General features: G+C 37.7%; 1 protein-coding gene across 5 annotated transcripts in view; it reads right to left on the bottom strand.

The window, feature by feature from the left end:
- Positions 1-214: 214 nt before the first annotated feature.
- The window catches only part of MYSM1 (Myb like, SWIRM and MPN domains 1), a 56,047-nt gene continuing 36,610 nt past the window's right edge, over positions 215-19,651 (bottom strand). For 2 of the 5 annotated variants that reach the window (XM_082357003.1, XM_082357000.1), the window contains 8 exons: positions 18,911-18,965; positions 18,513-18,563; positions 17,719-17,793; positions 16,907-17,095; positions 16,079-16,211; positions 6,510-6,615; positions 6,274-6,331; positions 215-4,341 (listed from right to left, as the gene is read on the bottom strand). In XM_082357003.1, coding sequence (XP_082213129.1) covers positions 4,174-4,341; positions 6,274-6,331; positions 6,510-6,615; positions 16,079-16,211; positions 16,907-17,095; positions 17,719-17,793; positions 18,513-18,563; positions 18,911-18,965 — 835 coding nt within the window. In that variant the 3' untranslated portion in view covers positions 215-4,173. The remainder of the gene's footprint in view (positions 4,342-6,273; positions 6,332-6,509; positions 6,616-16,078; positions 16,212-16,906; positions 17,096-17,718; positions 17,794-18,512; positions 18,564-18,910; positions 18,966-19,651) is intronic. The other 3 variants (XM_082357001.1, XM_082357002.1, XR_014234851.1) reach the window with 3 other exon arrangements.

Raw genomic sequence — 19,651 nt, 5'->3', positions numbered from 1 at the left:
CAGTGATTTTCTGGAAATATTGCAAAATATGGCATTAATTTGTAAGAAAACTATTAAACCACTGGTAAATTGGAGATGCAGATCAAATTTCTTTGTTAAATTTTGTATTAACCCTGATGAAACAGATGATGTTACAAATGTATGTGCTTTTTTCTTCGTGCTTGTGAGAAAAAAGTTTTCCTAAATGTCATAATATGTGACTCTAGATTTAGTGTCTAGTTCTGGGTAGAGAAGAGCATAGGTTAAAAAAAAAACAAAAAACAAAAACCCACAACATTTGTGTACCCTGACTTAATTTCTACTGAGAAACCCACCAACTGGATGCTTGCTGATGACCTGAGGATGGTAGCTACCTTCCAGGTGGCCAGGTGTCCTATGGCTCTTTTGTAGGGACAGGACAAAGCATCAGTTCTAGGGCCTCCTGACTGCATCAGTTCCTCCAGGTCCTACAGCTCACTTCGTTAGGACCCAGCAAGACAAAGAAGAAGAAGGTAAACTGAAGAGCAGGAAGCCCACTCAGGTTGGCATGCTGAGACCACAGTCTCCTCTGCTGCCCAGATGGTCTGCATGCCACAGCCCTTGCCCCAGTCCTTTGGGGGAGGAAAGTTATGGAGAGAGGGCTGGGGCAGCATTAGTCAGCTTCTGGGAAATATGAATGGGTTTGTTCAACTCTATTCTTCAGGCCCTGCTTTCAACACATGACAATGAAGGATCTTGTACCTATGCACTGTCAGGTAAGAAGTGAGGGAGTGAGGATGAAAAAAAAGGGCTTGAGGGAAACACAGGAAGAAAAGGCGGCAGGACATGTGGCATGAGTTTCAAAACTATCGATTAAGAATAGAATAAAATATCAACCTGAAAACTGAAGTTAGCCACAGCGGCCTATCGTTCTTTGGGGGATGAATGGTCCCAAGTAACAGTCCTGAATTTTGGTCACGTCAGTAAAGAACAAAGTTCAAGTCTATGGATCTAAAGCTGCAGGTACTGCAATGTTCTTGGCTGTGTGGCAAAGTTCCTCTAGGGTTTGTGAGGTGGGTTTATAGGGGAGCAGGTAGTGACTGCCATTTTCCCAATAGTACCCTTCATAGTATAGGCAGGGCCAACTTATCTATTAGGCACCAGGTCTCAGGCCCATAATACATTCAGAGGCCCCCCAAAATGTTTTAATTTCTTTTAAATTCGTAAGAAAAAAACCAAACTTTTAGATTTAAGGATGTGTTTATATATAATATAAAATTCATTTTATACAAATGCAATTGTAACATTAATTTTTGATTTTTTATGGAAGAAGAGGCCTAAGAAGGCAAAAGTGTCTAAGGCCTATGAAAGTCATAAAGCTGCTTTGAGGGCCAGTGGTTCAAGGCTAAAATTACAGAGGGGTAAGGAGAGTCTGATCTTGTGGGTCTCATTCTACTGATTTTTCTTTTTTTGAATGTTACTTTGGGATTAGATTTTTAAGAGTGCTAGGTCAAATACTAGTGAAGTAGTTGTGTCAATTTCCACCAGGCAAGCTGGAAAAGGAAAATAAATTAAGCTCATTATTTTATTGTCATTGTGCAAAATAAAGAACCAAATCAGGATGAAGAGACTTGGATGTTTTCAAGTCCCATCTTCACTCTGTAAAAATTACTAGAGGTAGGTTTCCCTCTGAGACCCTCCCTGCCTCCTAAACTTCCTGCATTACACCGCCACTCTCAGCCCTAGACATCCTCTGTGCTTCTCAAGGCCTAGCTCCGACTGCCCTCAGCAGGCCAAGGTTGGCAGTGACAGGAATGTGGGCACCTGTAGTTACAAAAATGTTTTAAGAATATGATGAGAGAAAAAAAAAAAAAACAATGAATGAGGGAGGAGGGGAGGAAGATATCAGATTTTAATCTAAAATTACATGATGCAAAAAAAAAAAAATGGGGAAAGATTTATACCAAAATGTTAACTATGCTTTCTGCTTTTTAAAAAATATTTTCTCATAAGTGTACTCTATCATCAGAAAAAAACAGTATTATTTTAAAAATTGTTCTCTCAAAGCTGTAAACTCTGAATATCACCACCTTTGAGAGTTCCTTATAGTATGGCTCAGGTTACTAAATGTGGTGAGCCACCAGCATGCAGAGGACCCAGACTGAGAACAGGACTTTTAACAATGTCCACTATTTTCCAACCCCAATTCATCAATATTACTGGGAAATGTCAATCAAGAAAGCTAACTAATACCACTTTCTAGGATCTGTTCCTGATACAATGAAGAAAGTATGTCAAAAGGAAGGGTAGAAAGGAACGAATCACTACCCTTTTACAGAATCACAGACTTTCTGCCCTTGAATTACAGGTGAAGATTCTGAGGTCCAGAAGGTTATGTGATCTTACCACTGCGACACAACAAAGCTGGTAAGAGAATTAGGGTAAAAACTCAGGTTTCCTGATTCTTGGTCTATAGCTCTAATAAGCCCAGTCCCAAAAGTAACTGCTTTGTAAGTTATGTTTCACTGTTTATCCTAAATACATATAGAAAAATGGAAAATACTACCACTTTTCTTTAAAAACATTCATTAATTTGGGAACTGTAACATCTCAAAATACAAGCTCCAGGTGGGTAAGTCCAACAATCAGAGTGAATCATAAGATTTTAGACCTGAAAGGATGCAGGGCAGATAATTTAGACCTCGGTTACACATGAATTTAGGCCCAGAGAGGGTAAACTATGTCCCCCAAATCACAAGGCTGAGTCAAGACCCAGGTCATCTAAAACTGGCTCACTGCTCCTTCCAATACTGACTTATTTTCCTTGGATATTCATTAAACCAAAAAAGGCAAAAGTACAGAATCATATGCAGATTAGAAGTAATAAGACTGATATTAATAAGAATGCTTGGAGAAAGGACATTAGTCAATTCTTTAGTTAACAGAAGTAAACTAAAATCTATCAGAATAAATCACGCAGCATGACTACCAACTTTCATTTGAAAACAAACTTAAATGTAAATCACAATTTTTAGTTTTATTGTTGTTTGAAGATGATACAAGACCTTTCAATGTCTCAGGCTCATGCATTTGAAAATAAATTCTAAATGTTTGCAATTCTCTGGAGCAGGGTTTGGAAGATAATGGCCAGCAACCTGTTTTCTGTGAGCCTCATGAGCTAAGAATGGTTTTATGTTTTTAAAGCGTTGTTAAAAAACATAAAGAAGAATGTCTGATAGAGATGGTGTGTAGCCTGCAAAGCCTAAGTTACTAACTGCCCCTTTACATAAACAGTTCACTGACCCCTGTTCTGGATTCAGCAAGTACATGAAACGGGGCTGAATACATAATATGTCCTGGAAGGATTTTTTGTTTTTAAAATTAAATCTGATTTATTCAAGCTTTATTGTAATCTGCCTCTTTCTCCTCATAGCAGGTAGTAGGAAAAAATAAAAGTCTAGTTTAAGGGTTATGATTACCTGTGTTCTAGTTAACCGAGGCTTTATCACACAAATGAACATAAGTGGACCTATAGTTGAAGCTTATTATGTTACGTATCTGAAATCCATACAAAATGTTTCAGCTGAGAAAACGGCATATCCTATAGTAGTGTTGTTATACAATAAAATGGAAGCAAATATCTGTAATTAAAAAACTGGTAATTTGATTCTCTCCTTTAGGTCTCTAGTCTGTTTTGAAGATTTTCTCCTGATGCCTCCCCTGGCCTCCCACAGCATGTCCTTAGATTCATTAAACCAGCAGTTCTCAACCATGTTAATTACCGCTGTGACCACCCACCCGTATCTCATTTGCAACCATAAACAAGCCTCACCAAAACACATGAAAAGAATAGAAGTGCTCCTCATGAGACAGGAGACAGCAAAACTGGAATGACTAGTTCAGGGGGAAATAACAATCTGAGACACACCGCACTTATCAACCTGAAGAGAGCAGGGGGGCCGCCCTTCAGTCCACACCCTGCTGACCGGCCGAGGAGGACTGAGCGCCACATATGAAAACAAGTCCAAGCCCGTGTCTCTTTCTTGTCACATGGTTTATGTGGCAAAATTTGGATTTCATGAACTAGCAAAAAAATAAAAATAAAAAAAAAAATCACAGCTGTACCACTGTTAACTAAATTACAATAATTTCAAGGCTATAACTCTGAAAGTACGGTCTACTGTGTCGCGGTTAAGACGTCTTACTTTAAAATAGTCACGTTAACAGCGCCTTTGGCTCCACGGCGCACTTCTCTTCGGCCGCTCCGTTCTCTGGCTGGCTTTTGTAATTGGAAAGGAATAAATTTTCTATTTGGGTCAAGAATTCTTCAGCAATGAAGCAATTGGCCACTTTGCTCAGAGTTTTCCTCAGACACTCCAAAAGCTAGTTGAAAAGGAAAGTTTTATATTTAAAACAAAAAGTGGTAAGAAGAGGGTTTGCATCACTATCACTATTTTATCCCTTTCCAAATCTCCCCTTTTCTAATGCTTATATGAGAAACATTCTCCTTAAAGGTGACTGAGGATAAACTTGTGTTTAATAACTGTACAGCTGAAGTGCAGGAAGCCATTGCTGAGGAATTCTTAGCAAAGCTTGTCCTGAGCCCAGCTCAACAGAAGAAGCACAATTCTTCAGTCTGCTACAAATTATTTGTGGAACTTCTAGGGGTTCCCAGGACCCCGGTCGCCTCCCAACTGCTGTCCATGTCCTCACCCCACCCCCCATCCTGGGGCAGTGCCTCTCCCCACAGCGGCCTTAAATCTAGGTGTGTTAGTCCAGCACCTCCTTGGTGAGTAATCCTTTGAGACTGGGGGGTGGTGTGGGCGTCAGGCCTGCCTCTTGCAGGGCCTGAAGCTGGGCCTCTGACTGGCGTTTGTCCAGGCCCAGGTGCCAAGAGAGTCGCACTTGGGCTTCCAGAAAGGGTACCAGAAAAGGGTGAGGGCTCTTGTCCCCCAGCAGCTGTAGGGCCTTCTCACAGCGTGCCCGGGACTCCCCAGGGTCCTCCAGCTCCTGGTGGCACACAGCCAGCCCCACCAGGGTCAGCAGAGGGCGGTCTGGGCCCGAGGGGACACCCAGCTGGGCCTGCAGCTGCCAGGCGTTGGCCCACAGTGCCAGGGCCTCACGGTAGAGGCCAGTGGAGGTGAGGTGCAGTTCCTTTCTGATTTTATATAAGGAGATAAAACTGAGATTGCATGTGTGATGCTTTCTACTTTGGACAAACTTGTGACTTTGCTTCTTTTTTTAGTAGTTTTATTTACAAAGCCAAGAATCCTATGGGATAAAAATCTATGTACATAAAAATACAGGATTCTACCATTTCAAAAATAGGATGATAGAGTCTATTTCCTGGGAAATGTGCATATTAATCTTCCAACAGAGCAAAGAAAAAGTGGCTATAATAGGAGGGGGTAAAAAATATTAAAAAGAGGGACTTCCCTGGTGGCACAGTGGTTAAGAGTCCGCCTGCCAATGCAGGGGACATGGGTTCGATCCCTGGTCCCAGGAGATCCCACGAGCAACTAAGCCTGAGAGCCACAACTACTGAGCCCGCGCGCCACACTACTGAAGGAAGGCTACATGCTCTAGGGCCCGCATGCTGCAACCACTGAAGCCCGCCCACCTAGAGCCTGTGCTCTGTGACAAGAGAAGCCACTGCAATAAGAAGGCCGCACACTGCAGTAAGAGTAGCCCCGGCTCGCTGCAACCAGAGAAAGCCCACGTGCAGCAATGAAGACCCAATGCAGCCAAAAAAAAAAAAAAATTTAAAAAGAAATTTAATGTTAAAATTTTCTATTCCCAAACTGTTACCAAAGGAGAAAAAGAAAGACCAACGTTGCCAATCTTATTGAAATTCATTATACTCATAGAAACAAAACTAGAAGTGAAATAAAATAATTCAAGACTCTTTTTTCCTACCAGAAAGTCAAGTAAAATGACCATTTAAATTTAATTGTTAGATTTATACTACCGTTTTTAAAAATGATCAATTGTTAAAGCTAAATGGAAACATGGCACTTTTGAATTTAATAAAATAAGAAAAATGTTCTCCATTGTGTACAATAATAATCTGCTAAGAAATTTATCAGCCAACATGGACAAATTTTTTCTAAAACAGCATTATTTCTATATGCAAGCATGGGCACCAAAACACATTACTAATTATCTCCTAGAAATTAATTTTAGAAAGAAAAAAGCAATAAAGGAAATACACAGAAGGTGTATCCACAAAGCATTAGGCATCATGGGAAAACACATCAAGATGAATAGCTTTGGAATCTGTGAGCAATGAAACCAATTAAAGTGAAGGCAGCTTACTTTCTGCAAACAAGTCAGGTCAGAATCCCGGCGAAAGATTTTATCCATGGGGACACTGCTGTTGGAAGAAATATGAAAACAAACCAATGAAACAAATACTATAAACGAATCAGTTTTGTAATAAACTATCACTGATGCCATACATCACAATTTTATATTTAACTTGGGTTTTCCCTAAAACGTAATTTAATGAGAAACACTGCAGATGTGCAACCATCTCAAACCACAGTACATACCTCCGGGATAGCCCGTATTTTTCTATTATCCATTTTGTCTTTTCAAACACTAATCCCCACCGAGGTTCTTCTAACATCTGTTGTACTTCAAATTTATAAGGTAAACCTAGAAAAGCATAAAGCAGCACATTTTTACCAACTATTTCTTAAATCTCCAATCTCCTTTTAATTACTTAAAATTCCCTTTCGTGTTTTCACAACCGCAGTTTGGCAGACCAGCTAAACAGCACGTTAAACATAGTGGGCATTCATTAAATATGCACTGTCTGGCTGAACTTGGTTCATCAAGCATATTAATGCCAAGCAATTAATAAAGAGAAGTAAAAGTGCCATTTTCATGACAATTCTATGCAAGGAACTGTGACAGGTAAGATGATCACATAATTTATCATCCAAACCAAGACACTTTTGGAGTGAAAGCTGGCACTATTAATAATTGTGCCAGAACCACAGGCTTAAATTGGGAATGACCTAGGCAAACCAAGATATATTCCATCCCAGTGATATTTTTTTTTTTTAACACATGTTATCAAGCTTACAGCACTGCTATAAGGTAGGTAGCATTATTCCTATTTAACAGATAAAACTGAGGCTGAGACAGGTTGAACAAGCTCCTTCCACTAGTAAAAGCAAAGAGCTTGGATTTCAAACCCCACCAGGCTTGCCCGACTTCTGAGCCCACATTCATTCCACCTCCCTCTCCGTGCTGATCTAAGACTAGACAGGGGCTAGGTTTAATTCTGGAGAGCCAGTAACTGCACTTGAGTCACGCTAAACTCTGGAGGAAACAAGTCCAAGGGGTAGATATCACGTACATAAGTTAGAAAGGAAAAAATACCAAAAGATGAGCCTACTTAGACATTTCTCACATATCTTTCAAAATCTCCATGTAATTGTATTTGCAGTATATTAAAGGCTCAGCTGATTCATTACCAAAGGCCAATACCATAATAACACTTATATAATGCTTACTCTGTGCCAGGCTTTATATATAAAGGTGCTTTTTATATAGATGTAAGGCCAGTTACATGAACTAGCTACCAGTGTTGTCCCCAGCGTTTTTTTTGAGGAGGACACTGAGCCACAGAAAGGTTACTAAATAACCTGTTCTTGGACATATCTAATTAGTAAGAGGTAGAGCCAGGATTTGAACCCAGGCAGTCTGGCTCGAGTTTATGTCCTTAATCTTTACATTATACTGCCTCTCAACTTGCATTTTTGCCATCGTAGGCTTTTCGAGTAAACAAAATGTCAGCAAATCAGAAGGTATTAAGAAAAAAATCATAATTCTACTTCCACACAATACAAGCATAATTTGTCAATGTGCCCTAAAAAGGCTTTTTCCTCCCCATTTTTTTTTTCAGGTGTATGGAAGGAGAGAAAGGAACAGCAAGCCTGATGATAACTGATCTTTTTTCATTTCTCAATTCTCTTCTATTTCATTTTGCCCCTCCAGGAACTTAAGAAGAGTGACACATTATAGTACACAAGCTATTACACAAACTCCTTTTGTGATAACAATCATTTACTTGATATGTTTTGATTACCTACTATGCACAGACAATAGCTATGATCATAACTACCTATTTTAGACCTATTATTTACTAAGCACTTTACATACATTACTGACAGTCTCTACAACCTCCCGTAAGCAAGTTAATAATTTTTTCTCATTTTACAGATGTGGCAAATGAGAATGAGAGGGATTAAGTAACCTGCCCAAGGTAAAATAACTAATAAATATCAGAGCTGGGATCTGAATCCAGGTAAGCAACTCCTACTCTTAATGAAAGTAAAAAATGAGACTAAAAGAGAGGTAAATAAATAAATACATTTTCAGTCTGTGCTCATAAAAAAACCATGAAAATACACACACACACACACAACACGTTATACACCTCTATTTGGTATTAAGAATATTTTCTAAGTTAAAAAAACGGCACTAAAACCAGTAAAAATTTCTTTTTGTACTGATTATTTTTTGATATGCTTATTATTTTTTTAAATTGAGGTATAGTTAATTTACAATGTTGTGTTATTTTCAAGTGTATAGCAAAGTGATTCAATTACACATATATGTACTGATTATTTTTATCCACTAAAGTGTCAGAATAAAACGAATCACTAAGTATATTTCTGGCCTATTACAAATAGAGAAAATGATTAACCATTAGACATACTGTAAAGATAGGATTTGGGTACACACCTAATAGAGGGGGAAAAAAAAGAATGATTCAATGAATGAACAAATAAATAAGTAAAGGACCCAGTTCAAAGTACTGTAACACAAGGTATCCCAGGGCTTCTAGGAAATTTTAATTCTTGAACCAGAAGGTTTCCAAGAGGAGCAAAGAGAAGAACCGAGGATTAAGACCTAACAAACAGGGTTAACAACGGTCAAGTCATTAAGAGGCAGCTCTGCCCAAGAGAACTTTCTGCAATGATGGTAACGTGGAATACTTGTGTGCTGTGACGGTAGCTTATGCAAGAATCCAGCACTGTGCCCGCTAATCTTTCGGGTGATTCTTTCCCGTCTGGGTTAGTCTGTTCACACACATGCATTGGTCTTTATCTTGCTAAACAATAAATTTGAACCTTCTACAAATCTTTGGAGTCTGCTCTCTAGGCAGCTTTCTGCTCTCTGGTACAATGTCTTGCAAATTTAGTTGCCCTGGTCTCCTTGCTCTTACCTCCATCACCTCAACTCAGAGTCTGCTAGGCTCTGGGTGGGTTTCTCCACCTTGTGCCACACCTGGAAGTTCTTTTAAGTCAATAAGCTAGGTTAACTTGGGCTCACTTTGTTTCCCATCTCTCAGGAATCATATTCCTTCACTGTTTGATGTTATATCCTAAATACCACTGTTCTCTATATTTTGTCCAGTTTTTTGGTTGTTTCAGACAGGTCCTTGTTACTTCATTTTGGTCAGCAGTAGGATTCTAGGAACTGAATTTTAAATTTCATTTAATTCTAATTAATTTAAACAGTCACACGTAGCCACATGTGACTGTATTAGACAGCATCAGAGTAGAGGCTCACTCCCCAAATCTAGCAGAATGTGACAGTAACACATGGTTTAAATGGAGGACAAGTTCACTGTGATTCTTCCTTTTGTTAACTTTTTGTAAAATTATACTGGTGTAAAGAATGATGTATATATGTGCTATGTTCAAAATGGGCATTTTGGACTAAAGTTAATGTCAATACTATTCATTCAACAAAAACCTATAGAGCACTGACCACTCCTTAGGTATAAGGCAATTGATTAGGTACTACAGGAGATACAAAGAAGGCATAGTTCCTGCTCTTTGGGGCTCACAATTTAGTGAGACAGGCTAAATAAATAAATTATATTAGACAGCAACAGTCAGCTCTACCCACCACCAGAGCCTCCCATCAAGCCTCTTAGATAGCCTCAACCACCAGAGGGAAGACAGCAGAAGCAAGAAAAACTACAATCCTGCAGCCTGTGGACCAAAAACCACAGTTACAGAAAGATAGACAAGATGAAAAGGCAGAGGGCTATGTATCAGATGAAGGAACAAGAAAAAACCCCAGAAAAACAACTAAATGAAGTGGAGATAGGAAACCTTCCAGAAAAAGAATTCAGAATAATGATAGTGAAGATGATCCAGGACCTCGGAATAAGAATGGAGGCAAAGATTGAGAAGAGGCAAGAAATGATTAACAAAGACCTAGAAGAATTAAAGAACAAACAAACAGAGATGACCAATACAATAACTGAAATGAAAACTACACTAGAAGGAATCAATAGCAGAATAACTGAGGCAGAAGAACGGATAAGTGACCTGGAAGACAGAATGGTGGAATTCACTGCTGCGGAACAGACTAAAGAAAAAAGAATGAAAAGAAATGAAGACAGCCTAAGAGACCTCTGGGACAACATTAAACGCAACAACATTCGCATTATAGGGGTCCCAGAAGGAGAAGAGAGAGAGAAAAGACAAGAGAAAATATTTGAAGAGATTATAGTCGAAAACTTCCCTAACATGGGAAAGGAAATAGCCACCCAAGTCCAGGAAGCGCAGAGAGTCCCATACAGGATAAACCCAAGGAGAAACACGCCGAGACACATAGTAATCAAAGTGGCAAAAATTAAAGACAAAGAAAAATTATTGAAAGCAGCAAGGGAAAAACGACAAATAACATACAAGGGAACTCTCATAAGGTTAACAGCTGATTTCTCAGCAGAAACTCTACAAGCCAGAAGGGAGTGGCATGATATACTTAAAGTGATGAAAGGGAAGAACCTACAATCAAGACTACTCTACTCGGCAAGGATCTCATTCAGATTCGATGGAGAAATCAAAAGCTTTACAGACAAGCAAAAGCTAGGAGAATTCAGCACCACCAAACCAGCTCTACAACAAATGCTAAAGGAACTTCTCTAAGTGGGAAACACAAGAGAAGAAAAGGACCTACAAAAACAAACCCAAAACAATTAAGAAAATGGTCACAGGAACATACATATCGATAATGACCTTAAACGTGAATGGATTAAATGCTCCAACCAAAAGACACAGGCTTGCTGAATGGATAAAAAAACAACACCCATATATATGCTGTCTACAAGAGACCCACTTCAGACCTAGGGACACATACAGACTGAAAGTGAGGGGATGGAAAAAGATATTCCATGCAAATGGAAATCAAAAGAAAGCTGGAGTAGCTATACTCATATCAGATAAAATAGACTTTAAAATAAAGAATGTTGCAAGAAACAAGGAAGGACACTACATAATGATCAAGGGATCAATCCAAGAAGAAGATATAACAATTATAAATATATATGCACCCAACATAGGAGCACCTCAATACATAAGGCAACTGCTAACAGCTATAAAAGAGGAAATTGACAGTAACACAGTCATAGTGGGGGACTTTAACACCTCACTTACACCAATGGACAGATCATCCAAAATGAAAATAAATAAGGAAACAGAAGCTTTAAATGACAAAATAGACCAGATAGATTTAATTGATATATATAGGACATTCCATCCAAAAAAAGCAGATTACACGTTCTTCTCAAGTGCGCACAGAACATTCTCCAGGACAGATCACATCTTGGGTCACAAATCAAGCCTCAGTAAATTTAAGAAAATTGAAATCATATCAAGCATCTTTTCTGACCACAACGCTATGAGATTAGAAATCAATTACAGGGAAAAAAACGTAAAAAAGACAAACACATGGAGGCTAAACAATACGTTATTAAATAACCAAGAGATCACTGAAGAAATCAAAGAGGAAATCAAAAAATACCTAGAGACAAATGACAATGAAAACACGACGACCCAAAACCTATGGATGCAGCAAAAGCAGTTCTAAGAGGGAAGTTTATAGCTATACAAGCCTACCTAAAGAAACAAGAAAAATCTCAAGTAAACAATCTAACCTTACACCTAAAGAAACTAGAGAAAGAAGAACAAACAAAACCCAAAGTTAGCAGAAGGAAAGAAATCATAAAGGTCAGAGCAGAAAGAAATCATAAAGGTCAGAGCAGAAATAAATGAAATAGAAACAAAGAAAACAATAGCAAAGATCAATAAAACTAAAAGTTGGTTCTTTGAGAAGATAAACAAAATTGATAAGCCATTAGCCAGACTCATCAAGAAAAATAGGGAGAGGACTCAAATCAATAAAATCAGAAATGAAAAAGGAGAAGTTACAACAGACAGCGCAGAAATACAAAGCATCCTAAGAGACTACTACAAGCAACTTTATGCCAATAAAATGGACAACCTGGAAGAAATGGACAAATTTTTAGAAAGGTATAACCTTCCAAGACTGAACCAGGAAGAAACAGAAAATATGAACAGACCAATCACAAGTAATGAAATTGAAACTGGGATTAAAACTCTTCCAACAAACAAAAGTCCAGGACCAGATGGCTTCACAGGTGAATTCTATCAAACATTTAGAGAAGAGCTAACACCTATCCTTCTCAAACTCTTCCAAAAAATTGCAGAGGAAGGAACACTCCCAAACTCGTTCTATGAGGCCACCATCACCCTGATACCAAAACCAGACAAAGACACTACAAAAAAAGAAAATTACAGACCAATATCACTGATGAATATAGATGCAAAACTCCTCAACAAAATACTAGCAAACAGAATCCAACAACACATTAAAAGGATCATACACCACGATCAAGTGGGATTTATCCCAGGGATGCAAGGATTCTTCAATATACGCAAATCAATCAATGTGATACACCATATTAACAAATTGAAGAATAAAAACCATATGATCATCTCAATAGATGCAGAAAAAGCTTTTGACAAAATTCAACACCCATTTATGATAAAAACTCTCCAGAAAGTGGGCATAGAGGGAAACTACCTCAACATAATAAAGGCCATATATGACAAACCCACAGCAAACATCATTCTCAATGGTGAAAAGCTGAAAGCATTTCCTCTAAGATCAGGAACGAGACAAGGATGTCCACTCTCACCACTATTATTCAACATAGTTCTGGAAGTCCTAGCCACAGCAATCAGAGAAGAAAAAGAAATAAAAGGAATACAAATTGGAAAAGAAGAAGTAAAACTGTCACTGTTTGCGGATGACATGATACTATACATAGAGAATCCTAAAACTGCCACCAGAAAACTGCTAGAGCTAATTAATGAATATGGTAAAGTTGCAGGATACAAAATTAATGCACAGAAATCTCTTGCATTCGTATACACTAATGATGAAAAATCTGAAAGAGAAATTAAGGAAACACTCCCATTTACCATTGCAACAAAAAGAATAAAATACCTAAGAATAAACCTACCTTGGGAAACAAAAGACCTGTATGCAGAAAACTATAAGACACTGATGAAAGAAATTAAAGATGATACCAACAGATGGAGAGATATACCATGTTCTTGGATTGGAAGAATCAACATTGTGAAAATGAGTATACTACCCAAAGCAATCTACAGATTCAATGCAATCCCTATCAAATTACCAATGGCATTTTTTACGGAGCTAGAACAAAGCATCTTAAAATTTGTATGGAGACACAAAAGACCCCGAATAGCCAAAGCAGTCTTGAGGGAAAAAAATGGAGCTGGAGGAATCAGACTCCCTGACTTCAGACTATACTACAAAGCTACAGTCATCAAGACAATATGGTACTGGCACAAAAACAGAAACATAGATCAATGGAACAAGATAGAAAGCCCAGAGATTAACCCACGCACCTATGGTCAACTAATCTATGACAAAGGAGGCAAGGATATACAATGGAGAAAAGACAGTCTCTTCAATAAGTTGTGCTGGGAAAACTGGACAGCTACATGTAAAAGAATGAAATTAGAATACTCCCTAACACCATACACAAAAATAAACTCAAAATGGATTAGAGACCTAAATATAAGACTGGACACTATAAAACTCTTAGAGGAAAACATAGGAAGAACACTCTTTGACATAAACAACAGCAATATCTTTTTTGATCCACCTCCTACAGTAATGGAAATAAAAACAAAAATAAACAAGTGGGACCTAATGAAACTTCAAAGCTCTTGCACAGCAAAGGAAACCATAAACAAGATGAAAAGACAACCCTCAGAATGGGAGAAAATATTTGCAAATGAATCAACGGACAAAGGATTAATCTCCGAAATATATAAACAGCTCATTCAGCTCAATATTAAAGAAACAAACACCCCAATCCAAAAATGGGCAGAAGACCTAAATAGACATTTCTCCAAAGAAGACATACAGATGGCCACGAAGCACATGAAAAGATGCTCAACATCACTAATTATTAGAGAAATGCAAATCAAAACTACAATGAGGTATCACCTCACTCCTGTTAGAATGGGCATCATCAGAAAATCTACCAACAAGAAATGCTGGAGAGGGTGTGGAGAAAAGGGAACCCTCTTGCACTGTGGGTGGGAATGTAAATTGATACAGCCACTATGGAGAACAATATGGAGGTTCCTTAAAAAACTAAAAATAGAATTACCATATGACCCAGCAATCCCACTACTGGGCATATACCCAGAGAAAACCGTAATTCAAAAAGACACATGCACCCCAATGTTCATTGCAGCACTATTTACAATAGCCAGGTCATGGAAGCAACCTAAATGCCCATCAACAGACGAATAGATAAAGAAGTTGTGGTACATATATACAATGGAATATTACTCAGCCTTAAAAAGGAACGAAATTGAGTCATTTGTTGAGAAGTGGATGGATCTAGAGACTGTCATACAGAGTGAAGTAAGTCAGAAAGAGAAAAACAAATATCGTATATTAATGCATGTATGTGGAACCTAGAAAAATGGTACAGATGAGCCGGTTTGCAGGGCAGAAGTCGAGACACAGATGTAGAGAATGGACATATGGACACCAAGGGGGGAAAACTGCGGTGGGCTGGGGATGGTGGTGTGCTGAATTGGGGGATTGGGATTGACATGTATACACTGATGTGTATAAAAGTGATGCCTAATAAGAACCTGCAGTATAAAAACACAAACAAAACAAAACAAAAAATAAATAAGTTATATTAAAACATGCAAGCAACCATGAAGGCAGGAAACAAATGTTGCAGGTGCACAAAGAATAGAGCAACTAATAGTAAATGACAAGACGGGTGGTAGTGCTGGGGTCTTTGCCAAAGAGGGTATTTTTGTGACATTATTAAGAAAGGGTATCTGAGTGACATTATTAAGAATGAAGAAATTAATTTGTTAAACATTCATTTAGTACCTACTTTATGCCAGGCCCTGTGCTAGAAACTGAGAATAGAAAAATGAGTACAATATCATATCTACCTTCAAGGGGCTCATGAGCTAATGGGGAAGAGTATAATGTAGAGTGACAGTATCCAGAGAGGACAGTCAACGAGAGCAGTGGTATTAAGGATGAAAAGAGAGTATCCTAGAGATGTAATTGTTTCCTCTCATCTTTTCCTTCCATCCACACTCGCTTCTTACACTCCCCTACTTTTCCTAGTCTGCTACACTAATTCTCTATCCAGCCAGAGTTGATTGGAACAGCAGTGGACATAAATTCCAAAGGAACCAAGTCATATGATGGGCTAAACCAACCAAATTCTTTCTTGAGAGAGACAGATATAAAAATAGTTAGGCACTGTTGAGCCTAAACTGGGAGATCATGGATAGCTAGTGGTAGGGTGGTCATTATTCTTTATTAATATTATTTTTTCATTTGAATGTCATTGCAGAGAAAGCCAATCTGCATTTATCTAGAATTTTCAAGAGAACAGAAGGGACTTTGTTTTGCTTACTGCAATGTCTCCAGGACCTAATACACACACACTGCTTGGCCATAAGTTTTCTCTACATGGTAATGTTTTTGCCCAGTGGCCATGGTAACACAGTGGGAACTTTAATGCAGAAGGAAATCATAAAAGGAAAGAGGGTGGCTGCACTACATGGTATGCAAACAGTGATTCCCTAGTTGAGGACACAAACTTTTCCATCAGATCGCTTTCAACAGGTATAAATTCTGTGATTTGTAAGATTCAAAAAAAATGAAAGTAGAAGTCGGATTATTTTTGTTGAAAACTTACGATAAGAGCCATCTGGGCTAATTTCATCACTTATAACCAGGCAGGTAATCTGAGAATAAGGTAAAGGATTATTTCTATTATAAGGGCTAACGATCATTCCAATGAACTTTGCACCGCCTCTGGAGAAGTAACTCTACAATTTAAAAAAAAGTATAATTAGTTTCAACCACATAAATTTAAAAGTCAGTATTTACCCATACCAACATTTTAAACATCCAATAGAGGAAAAGGGAATGCAAAAGTGTGTTAAAAACTTCACTTCCAAACAGCAACTAAATTTATTCCATACCCTAAAATTTTCAGGCCAAAACATGTCCAACCCAACCTGAACAGATCACTTTTTTTTAAGATCACCCTTAAAAAGATCACCTGGCCTGCAAAATCTATATTTGTCATGAATACATTTACAAATTCTATTCACTAGCCCCTCAGCTGTAATCTTTATCTATATGGTAATAATTTACAAACAGCTGCCTACAGCAGAAACATCCAGATATCAAACATAAAATTGCAGAATAAAACAAAACTCTGTTTTTTCCAGAGGTGCAAAAATATATTATATTTCCAATTATTTCAATTGTACCCAGCCCCTGTCTTAGTTATCCCCATCATTTTTAAAGGCTCTGGGGGGAATTATCACTGTTACTTTGATGGCTTGTCTATATTAAACAGAAGAGCTAATTTTCTAAATGTGTAAATAAACATGTATTACTCTTACAATCACTTTGCTAGAAATGTTAAAAGTGTATTTATTTAACAGAAAACAATGAGAGGGGAGAAAATGTGCAATTATTTACTGACTACATACAAAAAGACCTATAAACACACCTGGTATTTGGCTTGAGTGTCAATATCTCGTAAGGAAGGATTAGGATCAAAGGCAGGATGAGAATGATACCATCCAATAACACTATAGCCCCTGACAGCCAAGGTTTCCGAGGCTTGTGTTTGTGAGACGGGATCCATCTCACACTGTAGTCCTGTACTCAGACTGTTACATGGTTCTGCTGCACAGACCTATAAGGGATTAATCCTTAGATGATTATACTGAAATCCCGTTAATTCTATTGTTTCAGTCCTTTCATACACAGATACAGAAACTTTTTAAAGCCAAGCCTTTTATCTGCCTATATAATAGGCAGCCTTTAACGTGCAAACGAATTACTCTCCAAAAGTGTGATTGTATGCGAGGAACTCAAAATCCATTTTCCTACTCAAGACAAGTTACGGGTTAGTTTTCCAGGTTGGCCTGTATAGTATCTGTATAAACACAGTCTTTCAATGACCCCTATTACTTATGATAATAATTTCTAGCAAAATGATGTATACCAAGCTTCAATTATAAGGTTAGCGCATGTTTCCTGGTCTCTGGCCTCTTAGGAGTTGAAGCTTTTTACTGGCAAAGGCAAGGAAGAACTAAGGCCTGGTAATGTTCCCTCTTTCTCGGTGGTAAAAGGAAACAGGTGCTCAATATATGGAATGTTCAGTCACCTCTGGGAATATATAACTGTCCACATTTGCATATTCTCATTTACATCATAGATAAGGTTTATATGTTAATTATACACATTGAAATCTATAAAAATATTTGGTATGGCAGCAGGACTAAATAATTTTTAAAATTTTAAGAGAAAACTTACCTCAACTATCTTATCAACTTCTGAGTATCTTCCTCCTAACAGACCAATCACTTCTGCCATAGAAACATGAGCATGCTAAAAGAAATACAAGATAGACTTAGCCCAAACATACAAACCAAACACACCTGACAAAAAATCAGAATAAATCTCACTTATCATAGGAGAGTCATTTACAAGTACAGTAATTATGCTTCTCAAAATGAAATAGCATAGTAGAGGAACCAGATGCTAGGCTCAGCACACAGAGACTTAAGATTTTAGACCTATCTGTACTGCTGGCTGAGAGGCTTTGAACCAAACATTGGAACACTCCAAGATGCCATTTTTTTCATTTACAAAATGAAGATACCATTTGCTCCCCCTACTGAGGAAAGGTATCATAAGGATGCAAAGTAAAAATCACTCTGGGTCCTCCTACAGAAAACACCATAAACACACACAACCGCTGGAGATCTCTGTAGTTTAGTGCAGAACAAGGAGTCTCCAAATTATAAGAGTTGTGCTTTGTTGCAGTTATCTAGAAGGCAGCAGACAAGGATACTAGGAAATTAAAATAGGGTTAATGATGATAAACAGTCTGCAAAAACTCACATTAATTTATTTTCTCTAAAATATGGAAACATGCAATTGTTTGGCTTTTCTCCAAAAGAAAAGACTTATTTTTTAGATTCCTTGTAAAGGAGGATAGTTAAGATCCAAAATACACGTCTTCCATACTCTCTCTTACGCCTGCAATAAAAATACACAAGAATAGAAATCAGAATAACTAAGTAAACACAATATAATATCCTTACCAAATCCATTATTAAAAGTGCTTCTGAAGCCACTTTCACCTGAAATGGCTCCTGAAATATAAAAAAAAAAAAAAAATGGGGGAGCATAAAAATAGAGATTTTGTTCCTCCTATCGGAATGCCCACCCTTTTCTCCTTTATCTATCACACCAAGTTCTCACCACCAACCAAGGCTCAGCACAAATCAGACTTTTAAAGAAATATATGTATAATTCAAAGCCCTAGCATGGAGAAATTCTTTTCTCATTTTCCATCTGTATCACTCATCTGACCTTCAGTGTACCCTGCCTTATCCAACCTTTCTTATACACATGCCTTGCACACACAGAAAAAGAAGAAATATTTCATGTCTGAGAGGAGGGTATTATTTATGGTCATTCAGTGATGAATAAGTAGTACCTGCTTTTCTTCACTGAAAAAATTACAAGGTATCAGTTGGAAGGGATCGAATGAGCTGGAAAAGGAAAAAGAAAAAAAAATCATTCCTAATATAACTTCAATAACATAACCAGGAAAATAACATTCATTTATAAATTTGAAAATGTGTACCAATAATCTAAACCTAAACTCTGAGTGAAAAAAATATTAAACTAGGAGAACTTCTTGTGATACAACCCTTTTGAAAGAAGCACTGTTCTTTCAGACTTGATTAAAAATTTGGGAAACAACATGACCTTTGGGAAAAAGTAATTTTGTTGTCTTAATTTCTTTTAACACCCAAAGAGGAGAACATTATAAATGGCCAGACATGTGTCCTACACTGAAAGTAGGTTTCAAAAGTTCAATGAAAACCTAACCCTGACATTAAGATAGGAAACAAAGTTCAAGAAAGATGGAAGTTTCTCAGAAACACTTCTGTCAGTACAATGTGTTCAGCAGAGTAGGGACTCAGTAAGTATTTGTTGAATGAATAAATGACAAACAGTTCTGTTAAAGATATGAATGGATATCGAAAGTTCTATGATAAACTCATCTTTTAAAATGAAAAAGTATAAACGATGGAAAGAGGGATGCCTAAGCAAGGCTAGATACAAAAGCATGTGTAAATCTGAAATATTAGAAAGGCTTTGTTTGACCAATAAAGAATTGAGGTTTGAGAAAAATATTTAAAGTGTTTTTAGGCTACAGTCAGAGAAAACA

The sequence above is a fragment of the Balaenoptera borealis genome (genome assembly GCF_965194805.1).
Source record: "Balaenoptera borealis genome assembly, chromosome: 1".
Classification (NCBI taxonomy): Eukaryota; Metazoa; Chordata; class Mammalia; order Artiodactyla; family Balaenopteridae; genus Balaenoptera; species Balaenoptera borealis.
Note: the sequence above shows the minus strand (reverse complement) of the source record. Positions and strands in the feature narration are given on the sequence as shown.